This window comes from Urocitellus parryii, chromosome 1 (genome assembly GCF_045843805.1).
Source record: "Urocitellus parryii isolate mUroPar1 chromosome 1, mUroPar1.hap1, whole genome shotgun sequence".
Classification (NCBI taxonomy): Eukaryota; Metazoa; Chordata; class Mammalia; order Rodentia; family Sciuridae; genus Urocitellus; species Urocitellus parryii.
This window is the reverse complement of record NC_135531.1, coordinates 12175454-12192687: the sequence shown is the minus strand read 5'-3', so window position 1 is coordinate 12192687 and position 17234 is coordinate 12175454. Positions and strand designations below refer to the sequence as shown.

General features: G+C 39.2%; 1 protein-coding gene across 1 annotated transcript in view; it reads left to right on the top strand.

Annotated features, from left to right (window-relative positions):
- Dnah5 (dynein axonemal heavy chain 5) overlaps nucleotides 1–17234 on the top strand; it is a 218748-nt gene that overhangs the window by 140692 nt on the left and 60822 nt on the right. Inside the window, exons 56-61 of the mRNA XM_077791415.1 lie at nucleotides 1312–1543; nucleotides 2718–2832; nucleotides 3086–3262; nucleotides 5968–6171; nucleotides 9919–10098; nucleotides 16455–16592. Coding sequence (XP_077647541.1) covers nucleotides 1312–1543; nucleotides 2718–2832; nucleotides 3086–3262; nucleotides 5968–6171; nucleotides 9919–10098; nucleotides 16455–16592 — 1046 coding nt within the window. The remainder of the gene's footprint in view (nucleotides 1–1311; nucleotides 1544–2717; nucleotides 2833–3085; nucleotides 3263–5967; nucleotides 6172–9918; nucleotides 10099–16454; nucleotides 16593–17234) is intronic.

The window sequence follows — 17234 nt, the reverse complement described above, 5'->3', positions numbered from 1 at the left end:
TGTGGTTAGCACTTAAAAAACTCCATCATAGAGTGGCTGGGTTATAGCTCATTGGTAGCGTGGGGCACTTGCATAGCACACGCAAGGCGCTGGGTTCAATCCCCAGCTGCACACACACAGACACCCACACAAACACATTGTCACAGGTAAGAATTGTTTCTATCTTTCCAGTGCCTAGAATCAAACTTCCTAGAATTTAAACTATTTTTATAGTATTTTCTAAACTCATAGAAAATATGTGTCCTGAGTGTGTCTAATCTATTGCCTTGCAGTATGTGGTAATTTGTAAGTGTGACCACACTGATGGATGGTCCCTGTTTACTGCATGAGAACCTAGGTTAGTGATCACCTTCTAATGATGAGAAGCCACCCTTCTGCATGTCTGTGCTAACTGTCACATGTTAGGCTTGCTCACCTGGTTCTTTTTGTTTCCCTCCAGTTTTTACTGGCTATATTTCCACTTATAATTCTTATGTACATAGGCTGGTTTTTCTAAAATACATAAAAACGGTTGTGACAATTTTTAACTACATTATGCATAACCCTTGTGAATTCTTTGAGGTTGAGATCAGCTTTTATATTTCTCTTTTCTTTGCCACCCCTCACAGTGCTGGCTATACGAGAAGCACTCAGTATGTATGTGGCAATTGATCAGCTCTTAGCTTATTCTTATAGCAGAAAATGCCGTCTTAGAATTGGTCTGCTGTCAGGTACTATGAGGAAGGTAAATGTTCTCCAAGAAGAGATTTTTACCCAAACATTTCTAAAGGATGCTACAGATTAGATCCAGACACCAATGGCCAGCTGCTGCATTTAAGGGCAGGATAACCTGGGCATAAAAAAATTTTAGTGATGAACATTTCTATGTGCCAAATGCAGTCAGAGCCTGGAGGAATTAAGGGACTGACAGATTCTGAGTTAAAAAAAAATGGGATTGTTAAATATGAGTACCAGGTGGGCACTGATGTCTGAGTTATTTGTATCACTTTTGTCCTTATGTAAACCATAAAACAGGCTGGCTGCTGACCAGATCGTGCAGCTGTGTAGAGGAGACTTCTGTGCACAAGCACCAAAACCAAAGAATGATGATAGGCTGGAAGTCTTTTATAGTTTTATGTATGAAAGGGAAAATGGAATTGTTGATGTCTTAGGCCTGGGGCCAAAAGTGGTGACATAGATCTACCTAACTGGGGCTACAAAAATGGTATGCAGTCCTAGGAAGTATGTCAGTCCTTTAAAAATAGCCAGGCAACTTTTAAAATGGTTGTTCACATCTGTATCTTACATGCTGTCATTCCTGATTCTTTGCAGTGTCTGAACACTTCCTTTCTTCCTATGAGATTGACTGCAGTTTGGAAACCAAGAGGGAGGTGGTCCAATGCATGGGCTCCTTCCAGGACGGGGTGGCTGAGAAGTGTGTTGATTATTTCCAGAGATTCCGACGTTCTACCCACGTGACCCCCAAATCATACCTCTCCTTTATTCAGGGCTATAAGTTCATTTATGGAGAAAAGCGTGTAGAGGTACAGACCTTGGCCAACAGGTAAGTGTGAAGTTCAAATAACAGTCATTTTAGAGCAGCGAATTATGTGTTCAGGGGTTCTCTCATCGTGCAGCAAAATTCTTTCTCATGAATATTTTGCAATGACTGGAGACATTTTTGTTGGCCATGAATGGGGTTAGCAGGATTGGGGATGGGATGGAGGCCAGTGGCATCTAATGGGTAGAGGCCAGGAATGTTGCTAAATATTTTACAGTGTATAGGACAGCCTCCACAGCAAAGAATTATCCAGCCCAAAATACCAGTAGTGCTGAGGATGAGCCCATCCAGAGGATTATCCCATGATTCCTAGAGACTTGGTTGTTGCCCAATAGTAGGAACTGTTGCCAGGTTTTATGTGCTCTGCCACCTTCTGTGATAGGCAACGACATAATGATAGCAATAAGAGGCCTGGGAGGCAGTCAGGATGCAGACCTTCCCTCCTTCCTCTGTCCCACCCCTCGGAGTGGGTGAGGTAGAATAACCTGGTGTATATACTCACTGCATAGTGAATAATACTTACCTGAAATTTGTTCCAAACTTTAATGCTCTGCCCTGTGCTTTTTGGAAGACTTTTGCCTGAATATAGTCGGAATCAGCTGGGGCCGCCATATAAGGAATCCCTGGGTTGGGGTGGTGGTGGTGGTGATTGAAATAAATGAGTCTGAGGAGTCCCATCTTTAAGAGCACACTATCTCAAGTTCAGGTAGGTGGTTAGTCTCTTCTGGGGCAGTTCTGATGGATCTATTTTTTTTTCTTTGAGGTCAAATCTTTTTTCTTTAACTTCATCAGACTTTTTTTGAAAAATAGTCGTTATTTATTTTCCTTCCTCTCTAACAGGGCTTCAGACCTTTGAAGTTGATTGTCATGGGGTTAAATGTCATTAAGCACAGTTCCTGCATGATACACATTTTAAATGCACCATCATTCCTTATGGAACAACCATGTTTTAGTGGGCTCATGCTTCTTAAGCATAGTCTAGGAAGAACTTGGGGTTGAGCTAGAACTAAACCTGGCTTTACGCCCTTTTGTGAAGCCCTTTTGGATTTTCTCTTTGCACACATACTTATTCTTCAACTATGACAATATCTACTCATATTTGTGAACTAGTACTTAGAAAAACGTGTCCAAGCACCACGATTTTTAACATTGCTTGCTCGGATTATTTTAACCCCAGAATGAATACCGGTTTGGAAAAACTGAAAGAAGCTTCAGAATCAGTTGCAGCCCTGAGCAAAGAACTGGAAGTTAAAGAAAAGGAACTACAGGTGGCCAATGAGAAAGCCGACATGGTGGGTAGATGTTGATACCTGGGCCCTGTTCCCTTGGAGCTCCTAGTGTAGAAATGCTAATGATGCACATCCATTCACTACCTGATACCGTGGAATTGTATTTATTTATTTAAGAATAAAATACTTTTAATTTCACGTATGAAAAAAATTGGGTAAGTGGACAAAATCAGCAGATCAGGGCAAAACCGTGCATTTTTTCTGTTGGGTCTTCACAATCTTGGATGAAGTAGCTTTTGTTTTATAAATTAATCAGGTCTTAAAAGAAGTGACCATGAAAGCACAGGCTGCCGAAACAGTCAAGGCTGAGGTACAGAAGGTGAAGGACAAAGCCCAGGCCATTGTAGACAGTATCTCTAAAGACAAAGCCATTGCTGAAGAAAAACTTGAAGCAGCCAAACCAGCTTTAGAAGAAGCAGAAGCAGCCTTGCAGGTAAGTTTTTGCGATGCAACCGATACCACTTTAAGGTCTAGGAAGAGGACTGAAGGCAAAAATAGATTCATAACATCAAGGAGTGCTGTTCTGGATGAGACTAATGGACTAACGCTCTAGCCACTGGAACACTCCCAGTGACATTTTCTGCTTAGAGATTCTTTATAGATTTGGCACATGCATGTGACCTGTTTCTTACTTGTTCCTCCATTTCTCTGTATGCTGGCTGAACTGTCCTCCTTCATCTTTGAAGACTCCTCTAGGGTCTCCCATTTTCAGACTTCTGGTCACCTCAGCATCCCCCCCCTCCCAACATCTTGGCACTTTGGCTGCACCGAGAGTCTCTGATCAACAGAGAGAAGACAACGTTAGTGCAAAGAAACTTTGAAAACTTTGTTGAATTATGGTGCCTGATGGAAGCCTAGGACTAGAGCATACAGCATTTCAGGTCTTTCTTAAAAGGCGATTCTGTAAGATTTAAAAGGGGAAATGAGGGGAAGGGAGAGGGATGGAAACAGGAAAGACAGTAGAATGAATCAGGCATGACTGTCCTGTGTTCATATATGAACACCCAACCAGGGTAACTCCACATCATGTACAACTGCAGGAATGGGATTCCAATCAGAATAAATCATGCTCCATACAAAATACACTCTGCTGTCATGTATATCTAACAAGAATAAATAAAATATATATAAGAGGCTCAATAACTCTTTTGATATTATAAAATGTTTTCGAGACTCCTCCTCGTATTCGCTATCAATAAAATGGTCTACATTACATAATCATTAGTAGGGAAATATGTGGGAGCAGGGGGAAGGTGATGGGGTGTATGTCAGTCAACTTTGCTACTCTAACAAAATACCTGAGATAATCAGTTTATAAAGAGAACAGGCTTCTTTTGGCTCACAGTTTCAAAATTTCCAGCCCTTGATTGGTTGCTTCAGTAGCATTCAGCCTGTTGTGAGGCAGCATGTTATGGTGGGAGCACGCGGCTGGGGAAAAACTGCTTCTCTTGTGGACAGGAAGTAAAAGAAGAAGAGAGAAGGGCGGGAGTCCCAATATCCCCTTGGAGGGTATGCCTCCAATACCTAATGGCCTCCCAGTGGGCCCCCTTGTAAATATTCCCTCACCTCCCAAGAGACCAAACCTTTGGAGGACATTGAACATCCAAATGTAGGAGGATGTCATGGAGAGATTTTTTTATAATATCCTTCCTGAGTCCTGCCTCTAATTACCTCTTGATGAAATCTTAAAATACAGGTCCACCAATTTATACTAAGAAAGTTCCTAGTACATCCAAACTCTTAGCATTTGACATCAGTTTACATTTGTATAAGAAAAGGGGTAACAGTTAAGAATGTGCCCCCTTCCTCTCTTAATCTGACTTTAAATAGCTGGAAGCAAAAGTAAAAAATACAGCCAGATGTTAAGTAACTGTTATATTGCCATGGTTGTGCAGATTACCTACTGGTTACATTCCTTTGCCTCCAGAAGAAAGATGAATTCAATAATTTGCCCCAACCTGGTTGAACTTCAGATAAATAAAACACTCCTGCTAACTACTTATACCTGATCCCCAACATAAAAGCCCAACTCCATCTGAAAATTCCCCTTTTTAAAGATAAAGCAAGATAAGCCTGCCCAGTCCTTACATCCTACATCCTATTCATATAGCAGAGTAGGGAATCTGCTTTCCCTGCTGGCTGCTTTTCTATTATCTCCATATGTCCATACTTCTCAAATGAAGGTCTGCCATCTTTAGTTCTTTCCCAGAAAATTCTCCTTAACCTTGAGCTGTTGCGGCCTTTAGAAATGCAGTATATTGAAACAAACCTTCTCATGGTGCATAGTTACATTCTGAATTTCCAAGTTCTGTGTGTTTCTTAATCTTCAGAGAATAGATTATTTGCTTTGACGAGGAGGCCATTGGTTGCCTTCTTTTGACAGGAGGGATGGAAACTCAAATAAGACAAAAGGTTTCCAAGAATGATACACATTATTTGTCCTAGGGATAGGACTGCAATGGATTCCTAGTTAATACTTTTCCAATACTTACTTCATCAAGATTTTAAGAGAGGGCACAATTATTGTCAACCCAAATGGGCATGACTCTTAAATAATTTATTCTATGAGGAGATCTGTATTAGAAATGGAATGGAACATTTTTAGAGCCTTGTGAAATTCATATGCTCAAGTTCCTTCATTTAAAGGTCAGCTCCCAGCTAAGAAACCTCTAATTATTCAATCTGTCAGCCTGAGGCTACCCTCTGGTGTCAGTCCACTGTGGCAGTCTGAGCTGCCTGAGAGACAGGCAGATTCTTGACCCACATAGCTAATGAGTGACAAAGCCAACACTGCAAATATGGTATTTTTTCCTGGTTTCGAACCCTGATACCTACTTAAGTGCTGAGTGTTTTGGCACCAAGTGGTCTGTATCTCTTCTGAGAAGTCACAACTCCTTATCTGCTCACCAACATTTCTCTTCTCTCACTGTCAGTTAGAATTGTGAAAATTAGACTTTTCTGGGATACGCATTTCTTGGGTGTAAAATACATTTCTAGACTCTGGAAATACATCATGACTCTGGGAATCACTTAAAAACGTCCTCTGTCCTCTGTTGAAACGGCACCTTGTAGACCTGAAAGGTTTGTTGGTGTGCATTTTCTTACCTGAGGTCAGATGGCCCCCCCTTTCTCCCCTAGACGATCAAGCCTTCCGACATCGCGACTGTCCGCACGCTGGGCAGACCCCCTCACCTCATCATGCGGATCATGGACTGTGTGCTGCTGCTGTTTCAAAGGAAAGTCAACGCCGTGAAAGTCGACCTGGAGAAAAGCTGCACTGTTCCTTCCTGGCAGGAATCTCTGAAACTGATGACTGCCGGGAACTTTTTACAGAACTTACAGGTTGGTAGTTCAATAATGATGGGCTATGGGGGCCCAGTCTGCTGGAGTAGCCAAGTCCTTCAGCAGAACAAGTATCTAGAAAGAGCACACTCTACGTAGGTAGTTTGAACATGTGTCCAAGTGTTTTTTTCAGCGTAGAATTTTCTCTTTCAAACGTCAGTCATCATAAGCGTCAGAGCTTTTCCTGACAGACTTTAGGTGTAGTAAAGCATCATCAGTGATATGCACACCTCAATAAAAGTTAAAAAGTCAATTCAAGGAGAAGATATATGTGTTTTTGTTGTTTGTGTATGAACACAAATATAGTTGTCCCTGAGAATGTTCAGGGGACTGGTTCCAGGACCCCTGTGAATACAAAAATCAGAGGAGACTCAAGTCCCTATATAAAATGACATAAAATTTGCATATGACCTCTTTGCATTCTCCTGTATACTTTAAGAGACCTCTAGACTATTTATAATCCTAATGCAATATTGTTTAGGAAACAATGACAAGAAAAAAACGTCTGTATGTATAAGCACAGACACAATTTTTTTTCTGGATATTTGACCCACAATTAGTTGCATCTGTGGATACAGAACTCATGGATATAGGCACCCTACTGTGTATGCATTTTATTTATATTTTGAAAGTCTCAGTATTAATTTTTGTGTATCAATTTGCATTTTTAAATTGTTATGAGGTAGACTCTTTATGTACTAAAATGCACAAACTTTAAATGTACTGCTTGATGAATATTTACACATCTGTATACCTATTAATGAGCACTGAAAGCAAAATATATACCTCTACACTCCAGAAATCTCTCTTGTGTTCAAACCCAGTCAATAACCTTCTTTGGGACAACTATTACTCTGACTTTTATCCCAATAATAATTAGCTTTGTTTGTTTTGAAATTCACATATATGACATCATGTCATGTGGAATATTTTGTTTTGACCTTTTTAACTTGGCATATTTATGAGATTCATTCTTATTGTTGCAAAGGGCACTATTTCATTTTTTTTTCATTTATAGATTTCCTGCATGTGATTGTGCAATGGTGTGTGTGCTGACGGGTGGTTCTTTGAAGGGAAGGAAAAAAAAATAAACTCTCTGATTTGTGGCCTTTGGCACAGTGTCACTACTCCCAGGGTGGCCAGTTGCAAGCTCCCAACAGGCTGCTGCTGAGTGTAGAATTGGGGAGAGTCACGGCAGTGTGTCAGTGTGCAGTGTGCCACCAGATGGCTGCCACAGGTGCAAATGACCCCCAAACACACAGGTGACAGGGACCTGTCATAAAATAATGAGAAATGAGGAGTCTTTGCTTATCTTTATTTTAAATGAAACCTACTCAATTATAAGTTTATATGCTTTAATTTTAATATGACCGTGTTTAATAATCAGTTTGCACAAATTTCCCACATTTTGATGATAATTTCTCACAAGCCAGTCTGAATCAGCACCAGTGTGAAACACTGTAAGAGCTTCAATTTGTCCATTGGACTGTTCATAGATTTTTGGGTTTTTATTAATTTGAGGCTCTTACAAATAAAGCTGTTGCTAATATCGATCTACAGGTCATTTGGGAGCTGTCTATGCAGGAATGGAATTTCTGTGTCTTAGGTTGTACTCATTTAATCAGTTTTGGTACATAGTACTGAAGAGTTTTCAAAAATTGTTATGTCGAATTACATACCCACTGGTGGTGTAGGATTTTCTCCACATTTTTCACCTTTAGCTGTGCTGATGAGTTTGTAGTAGCATCTTTTTTTTTAACATTTTTTTAAAGAGAGAGAGAGAGAGAGAGAATTTTTAATATTTATTTTTTAGTTTTTGGCGGACACAACATCTTTGTATGTGGTGCTGAGGATCGAACCCGGGCCGCACGCATGCCAGGAGAGCGTGCTACCACTTGAGCCACATCCCCAGCCCCTGTAGTAGCATCTTATTATTGTGGGGATAATTGAATTTCCCTGATGACTAGTGGTGCTGAAGATATTTTCATAGGTTTATAAGCCTTTTTTTAAGCTAAATACCTGCTCAAGTTTCTTATCCATTAAACATTTTTAAATCATGCTGTGCATGGTGGCACATGCCTGTAATCACAGTGGCTTGGGAGGCTGAGGCAGGAGGATCGTAAGTTCAAAGCCAGCCTCAGCAAATTAGTGAGGCTGTAAGAAACTTAGTGAGACCCTCTCTCTAAATAAAAAATAAAAGGACTTGGGATATGTCTCAGTGGTTAAACACCCCTGGGTTTACTCCCTTGTACAAAAAATTTAATCTATGTGTAAAATGTCTTTATATATAAAACATGACTAATTTGATACTTATATATTTTCAAATATTTCTTGCCACTTCCTGACTTAGTTGTTCATTCTATTAGTGGTGTCTTCTGATAAGCATACATACTTAATTTTAATTTACTCCAACATGTCACTATTTTTGTTAATAGTATTTTCTGTGTTCTGTTTAGATCTTGGCTGTCTTATAAGAAAGAAAAAAATTTTCCTATGTTTTCTTCAGAAGTTTTATCTTTTATGTTTCAATCTAACTAATTGGGAATATCCAACACAAGCATGTTTCCTAAGATGTAACTTTAGCACACACTTTCATTTGGTTTTCATTTCAACATTGTTCAGGTGACTGTCTATGGCTAGAATATCTTATGAGGCACCTTTAGCTGCTGTAATAATAAGTAACTTATGAAACGTGTAGGCCGTAGACTTTTCTCAGGTAACTATGAGACTATGTGACAATGGAATTGGATTTTAATCAGAATACTGGCAAGTGAGTCCAGGTTCCTGCCTTACTTACCTTGTGGCAGATCCTCTGTTCCTGGAAGCCTTCTTACTATTGGTTTTCTTGTCACTCCCACACTTCTATTGCTTCTAGATATTCTTCTGTTTTTTTTTTCTTCTGGTTTCACTATTTGTAAAGTCTTACAAGCGAAATTTGTCTCAAATGATTCTGAATGAGACTGTGTTCTGTTACATGTGTTGTCTGGGCGAGGCTATTTTACTCAGTTGTTTAGGTGCTAAATTGGTTCCTACTCAGAAAAAATTTAAGCATTCCCTTTTAGTTGAAGAAACCTCCCTACCCCATTTAAAAAGGTCTGCTTTCATTGTTTGGTCAGTCTTTTCTTTCTGATGCAGAGAAGCATGTTTAACCCATTTCTGTTGCTATTTTAAAATTATATTTTAAAGGATACTAATTTTTCTCATGTTCTTGATAGGTCTATGATTAAAAATTAATTTATTATCCTCAAGGGTTAATGTCCAAGTTATTGTTTTCACATAGGTGAGGTTAATAGAACTTCTCTCTGAATGTATTAAACATTTTGAGCTGATAAATGCTAAACCTATAGGTACTTAGGCTTAATATGCCTGTGTGTGTTTGTTTTTTTCTGTTAATATTATGGGTTTGTAATTCACCTATTTAGGATTAATGACAGAATTTTTCGTTGCCTTAAAATTTCTAACAACCCTGTCAGTGTTCACCACCAAATAATCTATACTTTCCATGAATCCCCGTATATTTACTTGGGGTTGGCATTTCTTGTCTACAGCAGGCAAAGTTAGTCTCACAGATTTCTTTTCAATCAATCCTTGCTGTGATTTGCTTTAGGACTTTGGCCTAATGTCCTGAGATACTGACAAAATACCATCTGTTTTTGTTCAATAGTTTCATTTGCACTGAGAACATAATGTGAATTTGATTTCATGGAAAAAAGTGTTTTTACCTAATTTTGCTCTTTTCCTCTACAGCAATTCCCCAAAGACACAATCAACGAAGAAGTGATAGAATTTCTGAGCCCTTACTTTGACATGGCAGACTACAACATTGAAACTGCTAAACGCGTGTGTGGGAATGTAGCTGGTCTTTGTTCCTGGACCAAAGCCATGGCTTCCTTCTTTTCTATAAACAAAGAAGTTCTGCCCCTGAAGGTAAGCTTCCTGGTAGGACTGTGAGAGCCATGCCGGGAGGAGTCTCCAGGTCACAGTATTATTGGACGCAAACCCACAGGGAGATCAGGTGTGAGGTAGACAGGACAGGGTATTTCTTTTTTTCTTCTCTGTAATCCCAGTTCAGTCAGAATTGTGTGAGCCTTTTAAGCATGGGCTGACTTTCTTTCTTTTTTTAAAAATTATTTATTTATTCTAATTTGTTATACAAGATGGCAGAATGCAATTCATTTCATATTACACACATAGAGCACGATTTTTCAAGTCACTGATTGTATTTTCAAGTCACTGATTGTACACAATGCATTTTCACACCATTCGTGTCTTCATACATGTACTTAGGGTGATGATGTCTAACTCATTCCACCATCATTCCTACCTGCTTGCTACCTCCCTTCCCCTCCCTCCCCTTTGCCCTATCCAAAGTTCCTCCATTCCTCCCATGACCCCCACACAGAGCCATTATGAGTCAGCATCCTCGTATCAAAAAAAGCACTTGGCCTTTGGTTTTTTGGGATTGGCTTACTTCTCTTAGCATTATATTCTCCAACTCCATCCATTTACCTTCAAATGCCATGATTTTATTCTCTTTTATTGCTAATATTCCATTGTGTATATATGCCACATTTTTATCCATTTATCTATTGAAGAGTATCTAGGTTGGTTCCACAGTTTGGCTATTTTGAATTATGCTGCTATAAATATTGATGTGCCTGTGTCCCTGTAGTGTGCTGTTTTTAAGTCCTTTGGGTATAGGCTGAGGAGAGGGACAGCTGGGTCAAATGGTGGTTCCATTCCCAATTTTCCAAGAAATCTCCATACTGCTTTCCATATTGGCTGCACCAATTTGCAGTCCCACCAGCAGTGTATGAGTGTGCCTTTTTCTCCACATCCTCACCAACACTTCTATTGTTTATATTCCTGATAGCTGCCATTCTGACTGGAGTGAGATGAAATCTTAGAGTAATAATTTCTCTAATTGCTAGAGATGTTGACATTTTTTCATATGTTTGTTGATTATATATCATCTTCTGAGAGGTGTCTGTTCAGTTCCTTGGCCCATTTATTGATTGGGTCATTTGTTTGTTTGGTGTTAAGGTTTTTTTTTGGGGGGGGGGACTAAACCTTTCTTTTTTTTCTTTTTTTTATTATTAGTTGTTCAAAACATTACAAAGCTCTTGACATATCATATTTCATACATTTGATTCAAGCAGATTATGAACTCCCATTTTTACCCTGTATACATATTGCAGATTCACATTGGTTCCACATCCACTTTTTTACATACTGCCATACTAGTGTCTGTTGTATTCTGCTGCCCTTCCTATCCTCTACTATCCCCTCTCCCCTCCCCTCCCCTCTCCTCCCATCTTCTCTCTACCCCATCTACAGCAGGAGAAACAATAAGAGAGGTAAATAGGGAGCCTACATCATGGGAACAAATTTTTACTCCTCCCACTTCAGATAGAGCCCTAATATCCAGAGTATACAAAGAACTCAAAAAATTAAAAAATAAGATAACAAATAACCCAATCAACAAATGGACCAAGGACCTGAACAGACACTTCTCAGAGGAGGACATACAATCAATCAACAAGTACGTGAAAAAATGCTCACCATCTCTAGCAGTCAGAGAAATGCAAATCAAAACCACCCTAAGATACCATCTCACTCCAGTAAGATTGGCAGCCATTATGAAGTCAAACAACAACAAGTGCTGGCGAGGATGTGGGGAAAAGGGTACACTTATACATTGCTGGTGGGACTGCAAAGTGGTGCGGCCAATTTGGAAAGCAGTATGGAGATTCCTGGGAAAGCTGGAAATGGAACCACCATTTGACCCAGCTATTGCCCTTCTTGGACTATTCCCTGAAGACCTTAAAGGAGCGTATTATAGGGATACTGCTACATCCATGTTCATAGCGGCACAATTCACAATAGCTAGACTGTGGAACCAACCTAGATGCCCTTCAATAGATGAATGGATAAAAAAATGTGGCATTTATACACAATGGAGTATTACTCTGCACTAAAAAATGTCAAAATCATGGAATTTGCAGGGAAATGGATGGCACTAGAGCAGATTATGCTAAGTGAAGCTAGCCAAGCCCTAAAAACAAATGCCAAATGTCATCTTTGATATAAGGAGAGCAACTAAGAACAGAATAGGGAGGAAGAGCATGAGAAGAAGATGACCATTAAACAGGGTGGAAAAGGGGGAGGGAAAGAGAGAGAGAGAAGGGAAATTTCATGGTAAAGTAAGGAGACCCTCATTGTTATACAAAATTACATATAGGAGGAAGTGAGGGGAAAGGGGGAAAAACAAGAGAGAGAAATGAATTACAGTACATGGGCTGACTTTCTGAAGACACTGGGTCCATTGTGGGTTGCTGGATATTATCCCCCAACCACAGTGTCAGCTCCATGGAATCCCCAGAAAATCACAGCACAGAATTCCCCAATGGTGTTCAAAATCTCATGCCAGGGAATCCTATGAATGGACAGGATCAAGAGGCAGACACTGAAAGCAGAAAATTCTTAAAGCTGGTCTTGGTTTAAAGCACACATAGTGCCCACCTCCATTGTCTTTTAGGGACTATTCGTTATTTAATGTGTCTTTGAGGCTATGTATGTGTTTCCCCTTGAGTAGTTGAGCTGAGCTTCATTTCTAGATACTTCTCCACCACTAAAAGACATTGAGACTTCAACAAATGCAAAAGCAAGTACATTTTTGGAAAACAAAATATTGATGTCTCAAAAGTCATACCTTGTATCTTGGTTGATTATTTTGTTTTGTGTAAGTTTGATATTTCCCAAACATCAACTAAAATCCAGTTATATTTGTAAACTACCCAAGAAACTTAATGATTAAGGTAAAAATAGTCAAGAGTAGCAGTAAGTTGGTATAGGATTGCAAGTTCCATTGTACTTTCTAATGTTACCATACCAGGGCCATTTAGTAAGTAGTTGGGATCCTTGGCATCTTAGACAACCGAAAAGAACATCATTTCATTTGATTTGGAGAAATTTAGAGCAAATAATTGGTGTCATACTGTCTGACCTCGTGAATACAGGGGCTGTTGAGGACTCCAGCATAGCTCAGAAATGCACATTCTTATATTGTAAGAACTGAATCATACCCACCATGTCAAATTGAAGTACAGATCATCCTTTACACATTTTTATTCCATGCATAAACATACATAGTATCTTAAAGGGAATTACAGTTGGATTTACAATGGGTAGTTTTTGTTTTATTATATTTAATTTTTATTCCACATTACAGTAGAATCCATTTTGACATAATTATACAAGCACAGAATACATCTTATTCTAATTCAGACCCCAGTACCTCTCCTTCCATTTCCATCTTTCCACCCTGCTTCCTTTCCTTTATTGATTTTCTGTCATTTGTTCATAATTTAAAAAGAAATAATTTGTTGTGGATGTACATGATGGTGATGTTCACTCTGATATATTCGTATGTGTACATGGAAAGTTATTCAGATCCATTCCACTGTTGCTTATTTTAAGGATAATGAGCTAAAAATGTTGAACATGGATATTCTGAATAGACTTACATAAGAACAATGAAATCTCTTGCCCAGTGTTTAATGTTTTCCACATTTCAGCTTCTTTCCAGTTCCAGAATGGTCTAGATCACACCGCAGTCAATGCGGGGATACCATCAGGAGCGAGGACCTTTTGCATGCTCCTTGACTGTTTCTCCTTCTGAGAAGTCCATCCTGAGTGCCCTCCTGTAACCTATGTGCATGCAGCCTATTGGAGCTTGCAGCCTGTCAGGTCCCTCCCGTGCCAGTTACAAAGATGCACACAGTTATGTGGATTCTGCATGCTCACTTCCCTCGGCAGAGGTAGATGAAAGGGATGCAGGTCACCATCAGGCATTTCTGCTGAACAGATGAAGGAAGACAGACCCAGCCCCAAGCCTCACTTATTCCTGGAGGGGCTTCATTTGTAAGACCCTGCTTCATGAGTGAGCAGAGATCAAGGGCAGCATGCCCCAAGCTCTGGATTGAATGCCTCCAACTCATTAGTAACAGAGTCCTTGAGGAGATTTTCCCTTTCATCTTACACTCCCTATAAACAGGCCACATGACTTTGATTAGTGAATACATTTAAACTCATATTAATTGTAACAATTTATTTATGTTTACTTTCTTTGGGGTGCTTCTAGAGACTCAACCCAAGGCTTCATGCATGCCAGGTAGACACTCTTCCACAGAGCCACATCCCCAGCCCTAGCTGTAACAATGTAGATTCTATTCACCCTCATTATAATGAGATGTCCCCTTGAAAACCCCATGGACATCAGTAAATATCAACCCACAACAAGAGAAGGTCTCAGAACAATAGAGCTTTAAATATTGAAGATGGACACAAATAACAGTATCTGTCATCCATCAGGCACTTGTTGTGTGCCAGGTACTAGACTTGGGTTTTGTAATGTCAAGTTATTGAGTTGTTACAAAAAGTCTTAGGAGGTAGTTTTTTCATTACTTTAAAGGAGAAACTGTGGCTCACAGTTGAAGTAACCAACCCACAGTTTTAGAGCTTTTAGTTGGGTTTGAAGGGTTTTGCTTAACAACTTTTGAGCATTTTACTTAAAATAAACTTTATTGATTTTTTTTTCTGAATACAATACTATCGAATAGTCTAAGTCTTGGGCCTGTGACAGTGTGACATTGGCGGGTTGCTGCGGTACGTTGTTTGACCTGGTGGCCTTGCTTTTCTCCCATGTTTGGTGCACAGCAGCAGTTGCAGGACATAGAAGTCAGTTCTTTCTAACCCATATTTTTTAAGCCTTGCCTTGGCCTGTTCACTTGTTCTGGCCAATTATGGAACTCTGACATTCCCCTGAGGATATATTCCGCCAAAACATGGAAGCCCAAAGTTTTGAAGGATGAAAATAATTTACCTCAGATATATTTAAAGAAATAATCTATACATCTCAAACTTTGGAAGGATTATGGCTTCTAATAGTGGATCTACCCATTAAAATAAATTTTAGTATTTGGTAGATTTAACAGAAAATTGAATTAAAATTATTTTTTTTGAAGAATCAAAATTCCAGTCAGCATGGGATATTTTCTACATCTCAGCTCTTGCTAATATTACTTTTGATTTTGTCTTTGATTTATTTAAAAAGTTTCCTTAGGACATATTGTTACTTGGTCACAGCTCAGGTATCATGAGCCCAGCACCTTGAGACAGGATCATACTGTTTTCCTCAGCTGGGAAAAAGATCCGATTCCAAAGTCCAAGTATGGTTTCTATTAGGTGAACATGTATCGCTCTTGCAGCAACATGAAGTTGAAAAATCATAAGTTGAACCATTCTAACTCAGGAACTATCCATAATCAGTTTTTTTCCTACCATGTTCACTATTACAGTATTTTATAACTTGCCTTTGAATATTTGTGTAAGTTTCTGATCTGGGATAAGAAAACTATGGCCCATGGGCCAGATGTAGCCTACCACCTGTATTTGCTTTCATTTTATTCATTTATTTTTATTGGTGTGTATTGATTATGCATAATGGTGAACTTCATTGTGGCATATTGGTACATGCATATAACATAATCGGATAAATTTTGCTTCTAAATGCCTCCATTACTCTTCCCTCCTCCTTCCCCTTACCTACTCCTTCTATCTTAGTGGCCCTCCTTCTACTTTCATGACATTGTTCCCCTATTTTTCTCCCTCACTAGTTTCCACATGTGAGAGAAAATGTCCCATACCTGTCTGACTCTATAGCTTATTTCACTTAACGTGGTGCTCTGTAGTTCATGTTTTCCTGCAGATGATATGATTTTCTTCTTCCATGTGGCTGACTAAAATTCCTTTGTGTATGTATACCACATTTTCTGTATCCATTCATCTACTGGCAGACACCTAGACTGGTTTCAAAACTTGGCTATTGCTATCACTTGTATTTGTATGGTCCATGAAAAAAAAAAGAAGAGTTTTTACATTTTAAAATGTTTTATGTATGAGTAATTAAATTACAGCTTTGATTTTATTCCTTAGAATAAAAATCCTAGAATATCTACTATCAGGCACTTTACAGAAAAAGAAAATTGCTGATCTCTCTTCTAGTGAACTGTAATTTTCTGTTGTAACAACCTGCTTAGACTTACAAACACAACAAGTTCATATTAAGATTTGGTTTTTGACATAATGCAATGTGAAAAGATTCTAGAAGTGGAGCGAAGGAAAGGTATAGATCTGTGACTTTGCTGAGTTCTTGGACTCTGGAATACAGGCTGTGAGATGGTGTCCTGCCTGTCCCTTCACGCTGTGTGTGTCCCTTGCAGGCCAACTTGGTGGTGCAGGAGAATCGCCATGTCCTGGCAATGCAGGATCTGCATAAGGCCCAGGATGAGCTGGATGAAAAACAAGCAGAGCTCGATGTGGTGCAGGCCGAGTACGAACAGGCCATGACTGAGAAGCAGGTAGCCATTCTTGGGCGTGAGGGGGACTGTCAGGCACTACTTGGCTATTGTAATCCTTCCTTCGTATTCTGTTTCTCTCTCCAAGGGTTTGGTCTTCTAATATGCCATTGTAAGTTAAATAATCCTTTATTATTAGACTTTATGTGTGTATATGTATTAAATCATCAAAATTAATCTGGTAAAGATTTCTATGACATGTATATTTATTATTATAAATGACCACTGAATGACTGCTCAAATAGCTAATTATTTGTTCACACTCATTTTATTTCACAAGTATAAATTTTTTATAGGAAGAATCAGCAGCTAACTTTTAAGCATAGAGAAATGGAATCACTTGTTTTTGAGAACTAAGCCCATGGGCTGGGAATGTAGTTCAGTGGCAAAGCTGGTGCTTAGCACAGGGAGGGCCTGGGTTCAAACCCCAACACCCAAAACACCAAACAAGAAGCAAACAAAATTTAGGCCTACAGTCAAGAGCCTGTGGAAGTCTGGGTTTAAGGTATATTATTGCCACAAAGTCAAGTGTGGCTCAGATTTGCGTAGGAGCCTCAGGTTCCATATCTGATGGTAATTAATCTAAATTTCATCTAAAGTATGGAAGGTGTGGTGTGAGATAGAGCAGCAATGATACCAGAACTT